The sequence below is a fragment of the Amphibalanus amphitrite genome, unplaced genomic scaffold (genome assembly GCF_019059575.1).
Source record: "Amphibalanus amphitrite isolate SeventyFive unplaced genomic scaffold, NRLGWU_Aamphi_draft 001338F_arrow, whole genome shotgun sequence".
In the NCBI taxonomy this organism is placed as follows: domain Eukaryota; kingdom Metazoa; phylum Arthropoda; class Thecostraca; order Balanomorpha; family Balanidae; genus Amphibalanus; species Amphibalanus amphitrite.
Window position 1 is genome coordinate 88,762 of NW_024882831.1, and position 13,225 is coordinate 101,986.

The 13,225-nt window shown below is 53.0% G+C and overlaps 1 protein-coding gene across 1 annotated transcript in view; it reads right to left on the minus strand.

The window, feature by feature from the left end:
• The window catches only part of LOC122372270, a 34,818-nt gene that overhangs the window by 10,973 nt on the left and 10,620 nt on the right, over window positions 1-13,225 (minus strand). Inside the window, exons 6-15 of the mRNA XM_043349249.1 lie at window positions 12,575-12,710; window positions 12,122-12,291; window positions 11,587-11,719; window positions 11,074-11,252; window positions 6,196-6,334; window positions 5,741-5,883; window positions 5,303-5,432; window positions 4,781-4,977; window positions 4,311-4,446; window positions 209-408 (exon numbers count right to left, since the gene is read on the minus strand). Of these exons, the coding sequence (XP_043205184.1) occupies window positions 209-408; window positions 4,311-4,446; window positions 4,781-4,977; window positions 5,303-5,432; window positions 5,741-5,883; window positions 6,196-6,334; window positions 11,074-11,252; window positions 11,587-11,719; window positions 12,122-12,291; window positions 12,575-12,710 (1,563 nt within the window). The remainder of the gene's footprint in view (window positions 1-208; window positions 409-4,310; window positions 4,447-4,780; window positions 4,978-5,302; window positions 5,433-5,740; window positions 5,884-6,195; window positions 6,335-11,073; window positions 11,253-11,586; window positions 11,720-12,121; window positions 12,292-12,574; window positions 12,711-13,225) is intronic.

Genomic DNA, 13,225 nt, shown 5'->3' on the forward strand with positions numbered 1-13,225 from the left:
TGACTCAATGACCGACTGTTGTAAGTACCACCTGACTGACCTGTGTCGTACACCAGTGAGCTGTGCCGTACCTGAACTGACTGACTTGTGTCCCTCATCCATGACCCGTACCATGACTGACTGACCTGTATCCCTCACCAGTTGCAGTGGTCCGTGCCATACCCACTGACTGACCTGTATCACATCACCGACCCGTGTCGTGACTGACCTGAGCCGGAGCCGCTCGGCGGCCCGCTGGTCCAGGCTCCGGGGCCGGACGGCGGCGGTGGAGGCGGTCCTCCCGGTCCCTGGCACCGTCCGTCCCTCTGGTAGGAGCTCCATCCGAACTCCGGCTGCAGCAGGTCCCGCACGCCGCCCTGACCCAGTCCGCGGCTCAGTAGACAGTTGTCCGTCCGGCTGTACGTCCGTCTGGAAACGGGACAGACAGGGCTGGTTATCGAAACACACAGTGATCGTTAGCAAGGCAGACACATTGATGGCTAACGAGAAGCAAAAATCGGTAACGTATTGACACCGCCGCGCCCGTCGATGCGCGTACTCCGGCTGTCTCTACGGTCTTTTGTCTGATGTCTTTAAAAACCAACACTCAGCAAGCACACATGTCTGTTTTTAGTACCGCATATCGCATACATGAACACGCCGAAATGAGACCAATATCATAGGTCTACCGACTCATATAAACGAGCTCCTGACAAACCATGGCTAACCAAACAACAGTGCACGCAACAGGCGCAGCGCTGGCAGCAGGCCAGCGGCAGTCACACATACGCACGCATCGCCTGTCCACTTTAATTAGAGCACGTTTGAATCAGCGTGTAACGGGTGTGTGTTTATCCAATGAGCCGCGGTAAACGATCTGGAATAGTCACGCGACGCCAATATGACAGACCCGATCCTCAGTATGGGGGGGGGATGGGGCGGCACACAGGCGCGCTGCAGCAGCTTCTATATGTGTGAGAGGAAGTGACTGTGGTCACTGAACTGACACTCCCGGCCCCGCGGGGGGAGGGGCGGCACTACCACGTGCGCCCCTCCCCTCTGCGCTCCCCGGGATGTGGCGGCGGCATGGCCCATTTACGTGCCGAACTAACCGGGGATTAGAGTTTTTAGGGGAAGGACGTGAACTGGGCCGCTTAGGGGAGCGCCTGCCTGCCATGGGCGCTGGCTGTTCCGACGGGACGGGGGTATGCTATGAATGGGCATTAAAATTTGAAATTTATTTCCTTCACAACTATCTAAGCACAGTGCGCTGCGCACCCTTACTGAATCGTCTATGTGAAGTGATGACACAAACTAATTGAAGAGTGTGGAAAGACGCGCCCAAAGTTTGCTTCCGTAGTAAATTTAAGTTCAGTTTAGATCTCTATAGGTACAGAATACATAAATCCACACACACCAGGAGCCGCTCCCGTTGCACCATTCCCTGCGATCCTCTGCCCCTGACGTCATTGCACAACCGCTCCGATTGTCCGCCGAATCCGGCGCTCCGTGTCGTCTGCCGCTCGCTAACAATACGGGGCCAGCTGGAGACGGGTCGAGGGTGAGAGTGGAACGCGTCACCGGAACGGTTAATCCGGGAGTGGGGTCGTGATGACGATGAGAGTTTCGAGTTAAACTCAGGGCTAAGAAACGATGGCGATATGGCCCTGGCCCATCCAATCGAGTGGGAAACTCTGATTTATTCATTGTTCAATGTCGAACATAAACTTCAACACAGCTGTTTTTTAATTAACCTGCAATTGGTCAACCGTCTTTAGGCATATGCACAATCAGTCCACTTTGAAACATCATGAACGTTACAAAGCCGTAAATCAGTCGCCTTGTTCGGAGTCGGGCCCTCTGGATGACTGTCCCGTACCATCTCTCTACCCTCCCGTCGTCTTTAGGCCCTGGATGGGGTAAGGTTTGCGTGTGCGCACGCCGACACGCGCACCGCCTTGTTTACCGACCTCGACCGGTGGCTCGCCGTAAACACGGTCCGCCGGATGTCATTAGCTAAGAACAATGCATCGGCCGACACCCGGCCCAGACGGGCGGACAGAGACGAGAGACGGGCCGACACCCGGCCCAGACGGGCGGATAGAGACGAGAGACGGACCGACACCCGGCCCGGACGGGCGGACAGAGACGAGAGACGGGCCGACACCCGGCCCGGACGGGCGGACAGAGACGAGAGACGGGCCGATACCCGGCCCGGACGGGCGGACAGAGACGAGAGACGGGCCGACACCCGGCCCGGACGGGCGGACAGAGACGAGAGACGGGCCGACCGATACCCGGCCCGGACGAGCGGACGGCTGGAGCAGGCGGGAGACGGGCGGACGGAGAGGCGGAGGCGGAGACGGGACTGGGAGACAACGGGAGTGGAAGTAGAATGAACTGACCAACGTGCGGTGTGCACTAGACCATTAGGTATAGCACTTAGCAGCACCGCCTTTTAAAATACTTGGTTCATGCGCATGAAAATTCATGAATCACCGTCCTTTACGAGGTCCAGCCTAAACTGACTAAACGGTAACTGCATTTCAAAATCAAAAATGGGGATTTGGGGTACATTTTCTAGGCAAACCACTTTTCTCTGCGCCTGTTTTGGCCTGGTAAGGTCAGATAATGAAACGACCGTCTACTTTGTTCACGGTAGCGCGCTCGTGATACCGTGGTGATACCAGTCACGATGATTCGACTGAAAGGACCGTCTGGCGCGGCTATAATCTCCTTCGACAGGAAACGATTCGAGGTTCCGAGACTCGGGCATGGGTAGAGCAGCCGCATGACTGAACGGTCCCAGCAGCCGCGCACCTGCTGCCATTTGTCGTCTGGCCTTGCTACTGTGAAAGGTCTCATCTGTATGGTGATTTAAGACCGCGTAATAACAAGAGTTCTTCAGCCTGCGCTCCTGCCTCCTGGGCGATTTATCAGGCTCCGGGTGCCGTCATGAGCTCAATTGTTGATGATAAATCCATGCTACGTCACTCGCTTGGATGCCTTATACTATGCAGCTCAAACAAACAACAACAAAAATGTTTCAGAGGAGGGAAGAAAGTGAGCGCAGTTACATCCGCAGCGAGCGTTCCATGCCCTGCGTATGCACTATGCGTAACAGTTCCATAGTTTTATCCTAGCATGCACTACGGGGGCTGAATCATCCTTGAGCTTTGGTTCATTTTCATACCTATGCAACGACTTCGGTGAATCTGACGTCAAACCTCGGATCTCAAGGGCGCCAGTTAGAAAGCTATTCTTTTATGCAAGGGCAACAGTAAAGCACGGCTACTGAGGATCCAGTTCAAACTGAGTAGAACAATGGCCTAAATCGCCATAAAAGTCGCACGGAAATGACGTAACAACAATACGCATATAAATCACAGTCAGAGAGGATCATCCATTTGCAGGGGGTGGGTGTCCTGCACCAGCAGGTGTCGCAGGCCGAGACAAGGACACGTTGGAGAGGCTCGTCAATGGCGGAACGGCATCCCCAAAAGGCCCCTAAGGCTTTCGCCGTTCAGGGCACCCCACGCACGGGCAAGTCAAATAAAGTAAGGGGTAGGAGACGGTGGCTTTCCCGGGATATTCTGTACATATTTTCTTACTCAGACCACCGGCAATGACTACCACATGCCAACTCAACATTCTTAGCTCACTCTTATACAGCTCGTCGTCAGGCTCATTCATGAAGTGGAGGATCATTTTGTAAAGCAGCATCCCGAGAAAAAAATCGGTCGGTACTGCACAACGGACAGGATTAATAACAACACCCAATGCCCATCCCGAAACAGATGGTGAGCTTATAACAGAATAACCCGGATCAACAGGAACTGCTTCTCGAGCAAGGTGACCTACCCTTACGCTCGTTTCGCACTTCAGTGATAGTGCACCGGCCCCGGTTTTTATCTTCTCAATTTCCGAACTGCGCTCCCTGCGTAGTGTGCGCGTCGACGCATGACCAATGAGTGAGAGTGAAAGCACCATGAAAGCGTATCTACTGTGGTTTCTTTTTATTTAATTTTACAACCCCATGAATAAGATAACGCACCGTGAACTTAACTTCAATGCATCTGATTCTGAACGAGGCACACCGTCTCGGGTGGTAGAGTTGCCCACCTATTTAGTGCATAGTTGTCGGAGCCGGCGCAGGCGGAACATTTTCCTCGGACGACGGAGCCAGGACTGCCCAAAAATTATATGGCACCGCATCCCAGGTTTTGTACCGCTAAAAGAATACACGACATATGAATGCCGTCTGCAAACCGAGGTCTGCAAACTGTGACACGCCCACGCCCTGACCTGGCCTCTCTCCCGGTGTCACCCACCTGAAGCTGAAGATGCCGCAGTCTCTGAGCCGCAGACACTCGTCCTCGCACTGTCTGAGGTCAGTGACCTGGACCACCCCCAGAACGTAGTTGTCGCGGAGCCGGGCATCGGGCATCACCATCCGGAAACAGAGCCCTGCCAGAGGTCAACAGAGGTCAGATCAACGTCATCAGAGGTCATCGGAGGTCAGATAAGGCGAGGTCAACGGAGGTCATCGGGGGTTGGATCAGCATCAACAGAGGTCAACTGAGGTCAGCTTAGAGTCAACAGAGGTCAGATCCAGCTGAGCTACCAGATGCCAGTGGGGGTCATCTGTCTCACGGATCATCATCATCTGTCTCAATGGAGGTCATCGGAGGTTAGAAGAGATCAAATAACCAAAGGTCTGGTTAATAAGATCACCATTTATAACTTAGTTCACCCTAATTCATTCGCTCAGACATCTCAGTTACTTCCCGCCCCCACTGACCGGTGTTGGCGGGCGGTCCGGGCGGACCGGACGGTCCGGGACCGGGCGGTCCGGGCGGTCCCGGTGGCGGCCGGCCGTCGCACCGGGTGCTCGGCAGACGCGTGTACGTGTCGTGCTCGTTCTCCGGTATCAGGTCGCGGGAGTCGAGCAGGTCCCGGCTCAGGCGGCAGTTGGTCTCGCCCACGAACGACGAGCGTCTGCAGAGGAGCACAGACGGAGAGGTTAGATACAGTGGAGTTATACAGCGGAAGAAAATAAAGAACTTAGAAATGACGACAATACAGTTGAATAAGTTACTAGTCACTGCAAAAGAGGCTATCAAGGTTGCCGAGATCAAGGCCAAAATGTAGTATTCCTATCCCAAAACTACGTCTTTACACTCGTTAACTTTCCCCAAACGTATTACTTCATAGTTCCGTTCTCCTAATAGTTCCATCCTCAGTCCGACTGAGCCAGGAAGCCGACCCCGACCGTCAGACCCTCCCTCTCCTCCCCAGCAGCCCGCCGTATCCGGCAGCTCACCGGTAGCTGAGAGTCTCGCAGCCGGTGCGGCGGCACTCCTGCTGACAGGCCAGCAGGGAGCCCGCCTGCACAGAGTTGTCCGTGCGGGAGTTGGACACGCGCGCGTCCCGCGTCAGCAGCCGGAAACACTCTGAGGAGGGCGCACAGTGCAGGGGTGAAACACGGACAAACGAACATTGGCGCCTGGCGGGTAAGAGTAAGGAAAAAGCAGCCGAGCAAAATCCACCAGACCTATGCAAAATATGTACATATTCTACATAACATAGAAAGAATGCACGGCATTAACGAGCAAGCGAGGAATGTTGGCTAGAGGCCACTGATTATATTTAAAAAGCGTATAAAAATACGGTTTCATAGTGTCTCTCGCCCAACACTGGTCCTGATGAGTGTCGCCACTCCGTTCTGGTGTTTCCTGCGATCTCCGCTAGGCGTCAGTACCGTCGTCGTTGCCCTCCTCGGTCTCGAAGTCGCAGGCCCGACTGAAGTCACGCTGGTAGGTGTCGGCGCGCGAGTCCGGCTCCAGTCGACTGGGGTAGGCGTCCTCCCGAGACACGGCGCAGTTGTTCCGTCTCGCCTGGGACCTGAGAGGAGACGTGGGCGTCACGTTAGGGAGGTGAACGTTAAGGATTAGGGGAGCGTGGACCTTTTTTGGACACATGGCTCCACTTAACGGACGTCGACACTGACCGTATTGACGAATGTAGACGTCATTTGAGTGACACTACTGAGACAGAATATTTTACCGGAGGGGTCACTATCTCTGAGTCTGATAAATATATTTACGCCAAAGTCGAAGAGCTGGCCGTGTGCGAACCAGCTGCATGAAGACCGAGGGTAGCTGAGTCGTTACTCGAGTACATTTATCGGCTGACCAGCACGCCTCGGCGACTCACATGTAGCTGAAGGAGCGGCAGCCCGTGTAGGACATGTAGCAGATGCGCTCACACTCGGTGCGGGACATGGCACTGAACACGGCGTCAATGCGGCTCCGCTGCAGGCGACTGCGGCTGCTCACCAGCCGGTAACAGCCACCTGGTGGACAGAGCAGGAGGCGTTAGTGTACGGAAGTCGCCGCCAGAGAGCGGTGACTGAGGGTGGTGAGTAGAGGTCTGCACCGGCCGGCTGCAGCCGCGGCTGGCTGCAGCCCCACGGCTGTGGGCCGGGGCGGCTGCAAATATCTCCAAGAACACGGCTACGGCTGTGGCCACGGCTGTGAGATTTCAAGCTCAATCTTAAGTACTCAAATATAAAATTTTAAATCCTTAATCTTACATTCTGATAAGCAGTCTAGCTTGTAAAAATCATGCAAAGGATGCCCAGCAACATTGAAAGTGGTGAAGCCTTTGAAAACCTGTAATAGTTTTACCATTTGCTGTAGGGGAGTTTGCTTTCTGGTACAGAATACTAATTATAGGTACCAATTGTTCCTTCATCATTAAGAGCTTGACAGTTTCAGAAAATGCAACATGTTGCATTGTCACATTCCTCTCAAATCAATCTCACCTGGTCATTAGGAGAGCACCTTACAGCTATTGAAGACGAGCGTTCAATAATTCTTTCAGGTAATAGAAAAAGAAATCACGCCTAGATGAAGGCAGGTAAAGGCTTCATAAAATATTATCTAAAATAACTCTCAGATGTATTTCTGGATTTTCGGCAAGTCCAATTACATAATATAAAACTGGCGCTTTATGTTCTAACTGGTGTGTGTGTGACCGCTAACAGAAAATGCTCATGAACGAAGCCAATGGAATTAGAATATAAGTGAGCATGAACCTTACTTACTTCACATGATGGTGAAAACCCTGAACACGTAATTCACATGACGGTGAAAACCCTGAACACAATATTTATTACGCGAGCCGTTGACTTTACTAATAAAATGACGTCTTCTTCTGAAAATGTAAAAATTTGATGTTCAGTCTTTGTTTGAGAGCAAGTTTTTCAATTGTATAGCATAATTATTTATAAATAATAATTTTTATGGCTGTTTTTAGTGACACAAAACAATTTTTCGCCACTTTTTGCTATTGACGTCATTAAAAACTCAAGTAAAATTTTTGATTGAAAGAAGCAATTGTGGCTCGCACGTCCTTAGGGATTTGAGCGAAGATCATTATTTGGAAAAATCAAAATATATGAACGTTTTCCTTTCTTGGATGCTCACTAGTGTTTTGATGATGCCTTGCATATCAAATTAGTTTGAGACTTGCTCAGAAGGCTGCTTCAAGCCTGGCATATCACACCCCAGAAAATATGCAAGGTAAGAAAGAAGCAAGAGTTTTGACAAGACAATCACTGTTTGACAGTCCATCAACTTCAGTTACATTTTCCATACCTAACATTGATAATGAAAAGCATCAGGGTCTGTTGTTCTGTCCCACAACCATGCTTCAGGATTTGGCATTATATATCTACACTGCTAGTGCTTCTATTCTGGTTCGTTGTTTGTTTTCTGTTGATGTAGGTAGTAGGTACCACCTACCTACCCATCTTTCTTAACCCCTTGCAGGGACTTGTGTAGGCATGCGATGCGCATCAGGCTTCAGGCCTTCGGCCTAAAGCCAGATACACAACCACTTAACCTATGATGCTTCATGAGCTTGAGAATCTACAGCCCATTGCAATGTGCTTTTGGCTATAGGTATATTTCAACTAAAAACAACTTATTATATACTATTTGGTTGCATTTCATTGAAAGTATCCACGGCCGGCTGACGGCTGGCTGCCCACAGTTTGCCACGGCTGTGGGCGGCTGTGGCTGTGGAGCCACGGCTGTGGGGCGGCTAGGCTGTGGAAAATTGCAGCCGTGCAGAACTCTAGTGGTGAGTGGACGAAGGATCGCCGTGGTCACTAGTAAAGTACCCGGCTAAACACTGCTGGGGCAGCTCAGCTCCACTTTGGCTAGTCCGTAAAGTATGTAGGTCTGCGTACGCTCACCCCGCCCAACTTTGGTCGCTAATCAGTTCAGGCCTTGGTCATTTCCCAAGGGGTCAGCTCAATACAGGCAATGCCATAGTCTTCTCTATGCTCTGTGCATATCCAACATCACTTTGAGCCGGCTCAAATAATACCGCCAGAAACGCGGAGGCCGGGCATGAGCTGTGTTAACTATGACCGGATCCTCAGCTGAGCTCACTCCTGCAGTAGTCTGGTGGTGAGCTTGTGAACAAGCAACTGGGGAGCCAACAGCCCGTCAAACCGCTTGCACGGATCAGGTCTACTGTGATCGTGCGCAAAGTGCACACTCAACATCATCAGTTTCGCAGTCTTGTGCTCCCTGCATCATCACCTATAACCTTCGCTGTTTGGGTAGGTAGAACACAAAACTCTTACCAAACCATTGCACCTACAACATCCTAACCCCCGATCATGTCCCGGGTCGGTGATTGGCCGTCTAATAAACCCCCGGCGACTGACGTTGTCTGGCCATTCACCGTGAGTTGCCGGACCGCCGGCCAGGCTGTCTGAGCACCGCGCCACGCCAGCCGAACACTGGTCCGCACGGTTTAACGCGAGCACAAAGCGGCGGCTCAGCGGCCGGAGCTGGCCCGTCGCGGTGGTTACGGGAGCTTTCACAGCCCTCCGCTCAGTGACTCGTCTGAGCGACGTAGAGAGAAGATGATCGGACAGTGTAGTGACAATGTCCGCTCTCCGCCGGCCGGGCGAGCAGGAAGAATGAGAAAAAGAGAAAAAAGAGAGGGAGAGAGAGAGAGAGAGAGAGAGAGAGAGAGAGAGAGAGAGAGAGAGAGAGAGAGAGAGAGAGAGAGAGAGAGAGAAGAGAGAAAAGCAGATGAAGAGAGAGAGAGAGGGGGGAGGAAGAGGAAGGCATATATATGTAGTCAGGGAGGTACAGATAGAGGGGGAAGTGAGTGAGAGAGAGAGAGAGAGAGAGAGAGAGAGAGAGAGAGAGAGAGAGAGAGAGAGAGAGAGAGAGAGAGAGAGAGAGAGAGAGAGAGAGAGAGAGAGAGAGAGAGAGAGAGAGAGAGAGAGAGAGAGAGAGTGAGAGAGAGAGAGAGACGAGAGGAGGAAAACACACGATTGGAAGGAATGGTTGGTGGCCGACGGCCGTACGCAGACAGACTGAGAACAAGCGGCTGTGATTGGTCGAGCGTGACGGGGTGTGAGACGATGATTGGTCGAGCGTGACGGGGTGCGAGACGGTGATTGGTCGAACGTGATACTGCTGGTGACGGCGGTGGGCGGATATTGTAATGAGGAGGGAGATGTGATTGGTTGGCTACGACGTGCCTGGTCTGTGACTGGATGAGATATGGTAATATTGAGAGTGATTGGTTGAATATCGTAACTGAAGACGGCAATCGGCGAGATACACCAGTAGCTCACGATCGATGGGAAAGTGCAAAGCACGCCGGACACAGCAAGTGCTAATATCCATAACAGAAACAAAACGCACTATGATAAGATGGCGTTAAATACCCGCATTATTATTAACACCTAACAAAGCGCTCTGCGGCTCGTTATGTGCTCGTTATCAGTCGGTGACCCAGCCTCACTAATGAAATCAGAAGCCGTAACTGAATAAAAACACCCCGCCTTAGATAAACAACTCATTAATTCCCTAAACAGTCCAGATTGCTTTCAACTGCCTTCCGCCTGCCCCTATTGTTCGACTCCTTCCAGACGTGACGCCGAGTCTGAGCGATGCTGCCGACGTCTCCATCACTCGTGCCGACATTCCGAGGTTAGTTTTTCCGTCTGCGCCGCCAAGGACGCGACAAAGGCCTTCCGTCGGAACGGAAACAAGGATATAAAATATCGCTCGCAGCGTCACCAGAGAGTAACTGATTGAAGACACCGCCTGGGGACTATTTGCTCGGAGCATTGAACCGGGATGGGTAGCCTCCCCCACCCCCCAAACTGCCCTAAGACTGCGATAAATAACCCCGGTACCCGACACCCCTCTCCACCCACCCCACACCCCGGTCGGCGCCGACACGGTCTGCCGCGCGGTCACGGCGCGTGGGTCAGTCCGTATCGACCGGGGCGTCACCGCCGCACGCGCCAGGAACGCCTAAAGCCGCCTCGGGCGCCACCGTGCCGTGTGCCTACCACCGGTCTAACACTACACACTGCAGCAGCCGGCCGGAGCTGAGAAAGTGGCTGGCGGCGCGGTCACAGCGCGTGCCCGCGGTGCGCCGCCCGCAGAGGGGAGGAGAGGGGCGGTCACGGTGTGTTCCGCACAGACCCGACACCGTTACTGTAGAGCCCACACGGAAACGGCCCCATCCGCCGCGCATACGGATTGAGCCGGAGCGCCGGAAAAGGCACCCCACACTGCTGGGCCGGAGAGTCGGAGAGACTCAACACCTCATAATTTGATCTTGTTACAAGGCTGGCGCCTGCTGCATTCACCATTTCAGGGTTTGTTTTCGTAAGTTGTACGAGAACGTCCCGGCCGGAGCCGGAAATGAACGCTTACTAAGCGCATGGATGTGCTTTAAAAGGCGCACAAGTGTTGAGTTGAGAGAGAATTCAAATCACGCTGACGTGCTGCAAGCTCAAAGCAGGTGTTGCTAAACGATGGAGCGTTGAAAGATACCGTAATGGGTGGCGATACTTCATGAAATACAGCATGAAATCTGATTGATTACACTATATTGAATACGGTCACATAGCTTGTCATGCTGTAGGTTGAAAGTTCTTCTACTGGGGACAAGCGTCGTATGCTATAGTGCACCATACCCTCCCGTAGTCGCCCGATAGTGTACCTAAGAGTACCCCCGTGCCGTTCCTGTACCGTCCCGTACCTGAGCTGCCTGTACCGGTACCGGTACCGGTACCGCCTCCGGCGCCGGTCTGGCAGGCGGCTCCGTACTCCCGGCTGTACGTGTCGTAAAGCTGATCGGGCTCCACCGCTCTGTCGTCGGCCGAGCGTACCGCCACGCGGGCCATCTCACAGTTGAGCTGAGCGCCGGCCGTGTCCCGTCTGAGGGGGAGAGGTGGGTCGGGGCAGGGTAGATCACGTCGGGGTAGGTCAGAGCAGCTCACACAGAACTCGGCAAAAGAGGTAGGCTTGAAAATGAACAGATAAAGCATGAAAATAAATGAATAAAATAATTAAGAAGTGGAAGAAGTGCGAAGCAATTAGTAAAAACGGGCAGAATAAAATGAACAGTGCACGCATCAATAAATTTAATAGGTCAGTCACAAGACGTATTTATTCTATCCGAGTAAACACCGCTCCCAATCCGCCACATCCCAGGCGGGTAATACAAAGCCAAAACCACCACCTCGCCCCGTTGACTCCCCTCCCCACCTACCTGTAGCTGAATGATCGGCATCCGTCGGTGATCTTGCAGGCCTCTGCGCAGTTCTGCACGGTCGTGGTCATCACGTTTCTGATCACATTACTGATCCGCAGTCGCGAGTCGGGCGCGTTCAGTCGGAAACAGCCTGGAGGCGTGCCGACCCGATCGGGAACGGTAAATAGCGGGGGCGGTAACAACAGGTAACGGTAACTACCGGGCAACTGACAGAGACAAACGAACGGCGCTAAAAGAAACGGCTGGTGGGCTCAAGTAATGAAGAAGCACCTATATCGTCGACTTATTGTGTCAGGACTGATTGAGGTAATTTATTGAAAACCCGTAATCATATCACAAGAAATTGGAGGGATGTGTTTCGATAATTATTTAAGAGTTCATGATAGCGGTCATGTGATTTCATTACAACACTTCATTGGTCTTCCCTGGCTGTCATCCGTCTGTCCAAGAAATCGTGTACTGCTACGATTCATAAGGCCCGAAGAATTTATCGCGAATGAGCATGTAACCCGATGTCCCCTCCTCCACTCACGAATCATTCCTGACGATCCGCCACTGCTCCCGCCTCCGCCGCTGCCCGGATCGTCACACTCGCGTCCGTAGCCGCGTCGGTAGGTGCTGTACTCGCTCTGGGGGACCGTGTGCAGGCGGCCCGAGCGACCCGACAGCTGGCAGTTGCGGTCACCAGAGTAGTCGGCCCGCCTGGCACAGCAGGGCATGGTCAGTAGTCAGCACGGTCGAGTGGGCAGTACGGCGACAGCTGACTTATTGATGATCATTGTTTGCATTCCATTTACAGACATTTACAAATAGAGACGCTAGCAGAGCTGTCGTGATTGTGTTACCGTTGTATGCGGAAATGTTAGGCTTCGCCATTCTCAAACCTTGGTAAACGGTAATGCACGATGTGAACGCGGAGGATAGCAACTAGCAAGACATTTCCTCGACCGAATTAGTCAATAACCCCTATCCCGTGTTGACTGACCTATAGCTGAGAGCCTGGCAGCCGAACGGCGCCTGGCTGCAGGCCCGCTGACACCGGCGGAGGCTCTCGGAGGCCACCTGACGGGTGACGTCCTGGACGTCGATGGCACGACCCCGCTCCGCCAGCAGGAAACAGTCTGAGGAACACCGGCGGGCGGGCGGGGCGGGTGCTATAGCGGCCGTATTGTCACAGATGAGAGATACGGTGACGTAATCGGGGAGGCAGTGACGTCACATGGAGAGGCATCACAACAGTGGATACTGAGGTAACAAAACAGATGAGCAGGTAAATCACATCCTACAATGACGTCACATATCGATTAATGACAACACTCACAGCACCAGCACACATCGCAACAGCGGACAGTGACGTATAGGTAATGGGCAACCACGGAAAATGACGTCAGACATATCGACAGCCACAGTCGTCACATATAAGGGCAAAATGACGTCACAAAATCGGACAGTGACGTCATGTGGCGGCAGCCGCGGATGTGCCAAGCCAGGAGGGATCATCAGGATTCCCGCTGACACAGAGGAGGGAGCGCGTACCGGTGCCGCGGTGCCGCCGGTATCAGCCGCACGGGACCGGGCGGGGCGGGACAGCCCGCTATGAAGGTCGTGCTTTATCGGGGTATTCACATACCGACGG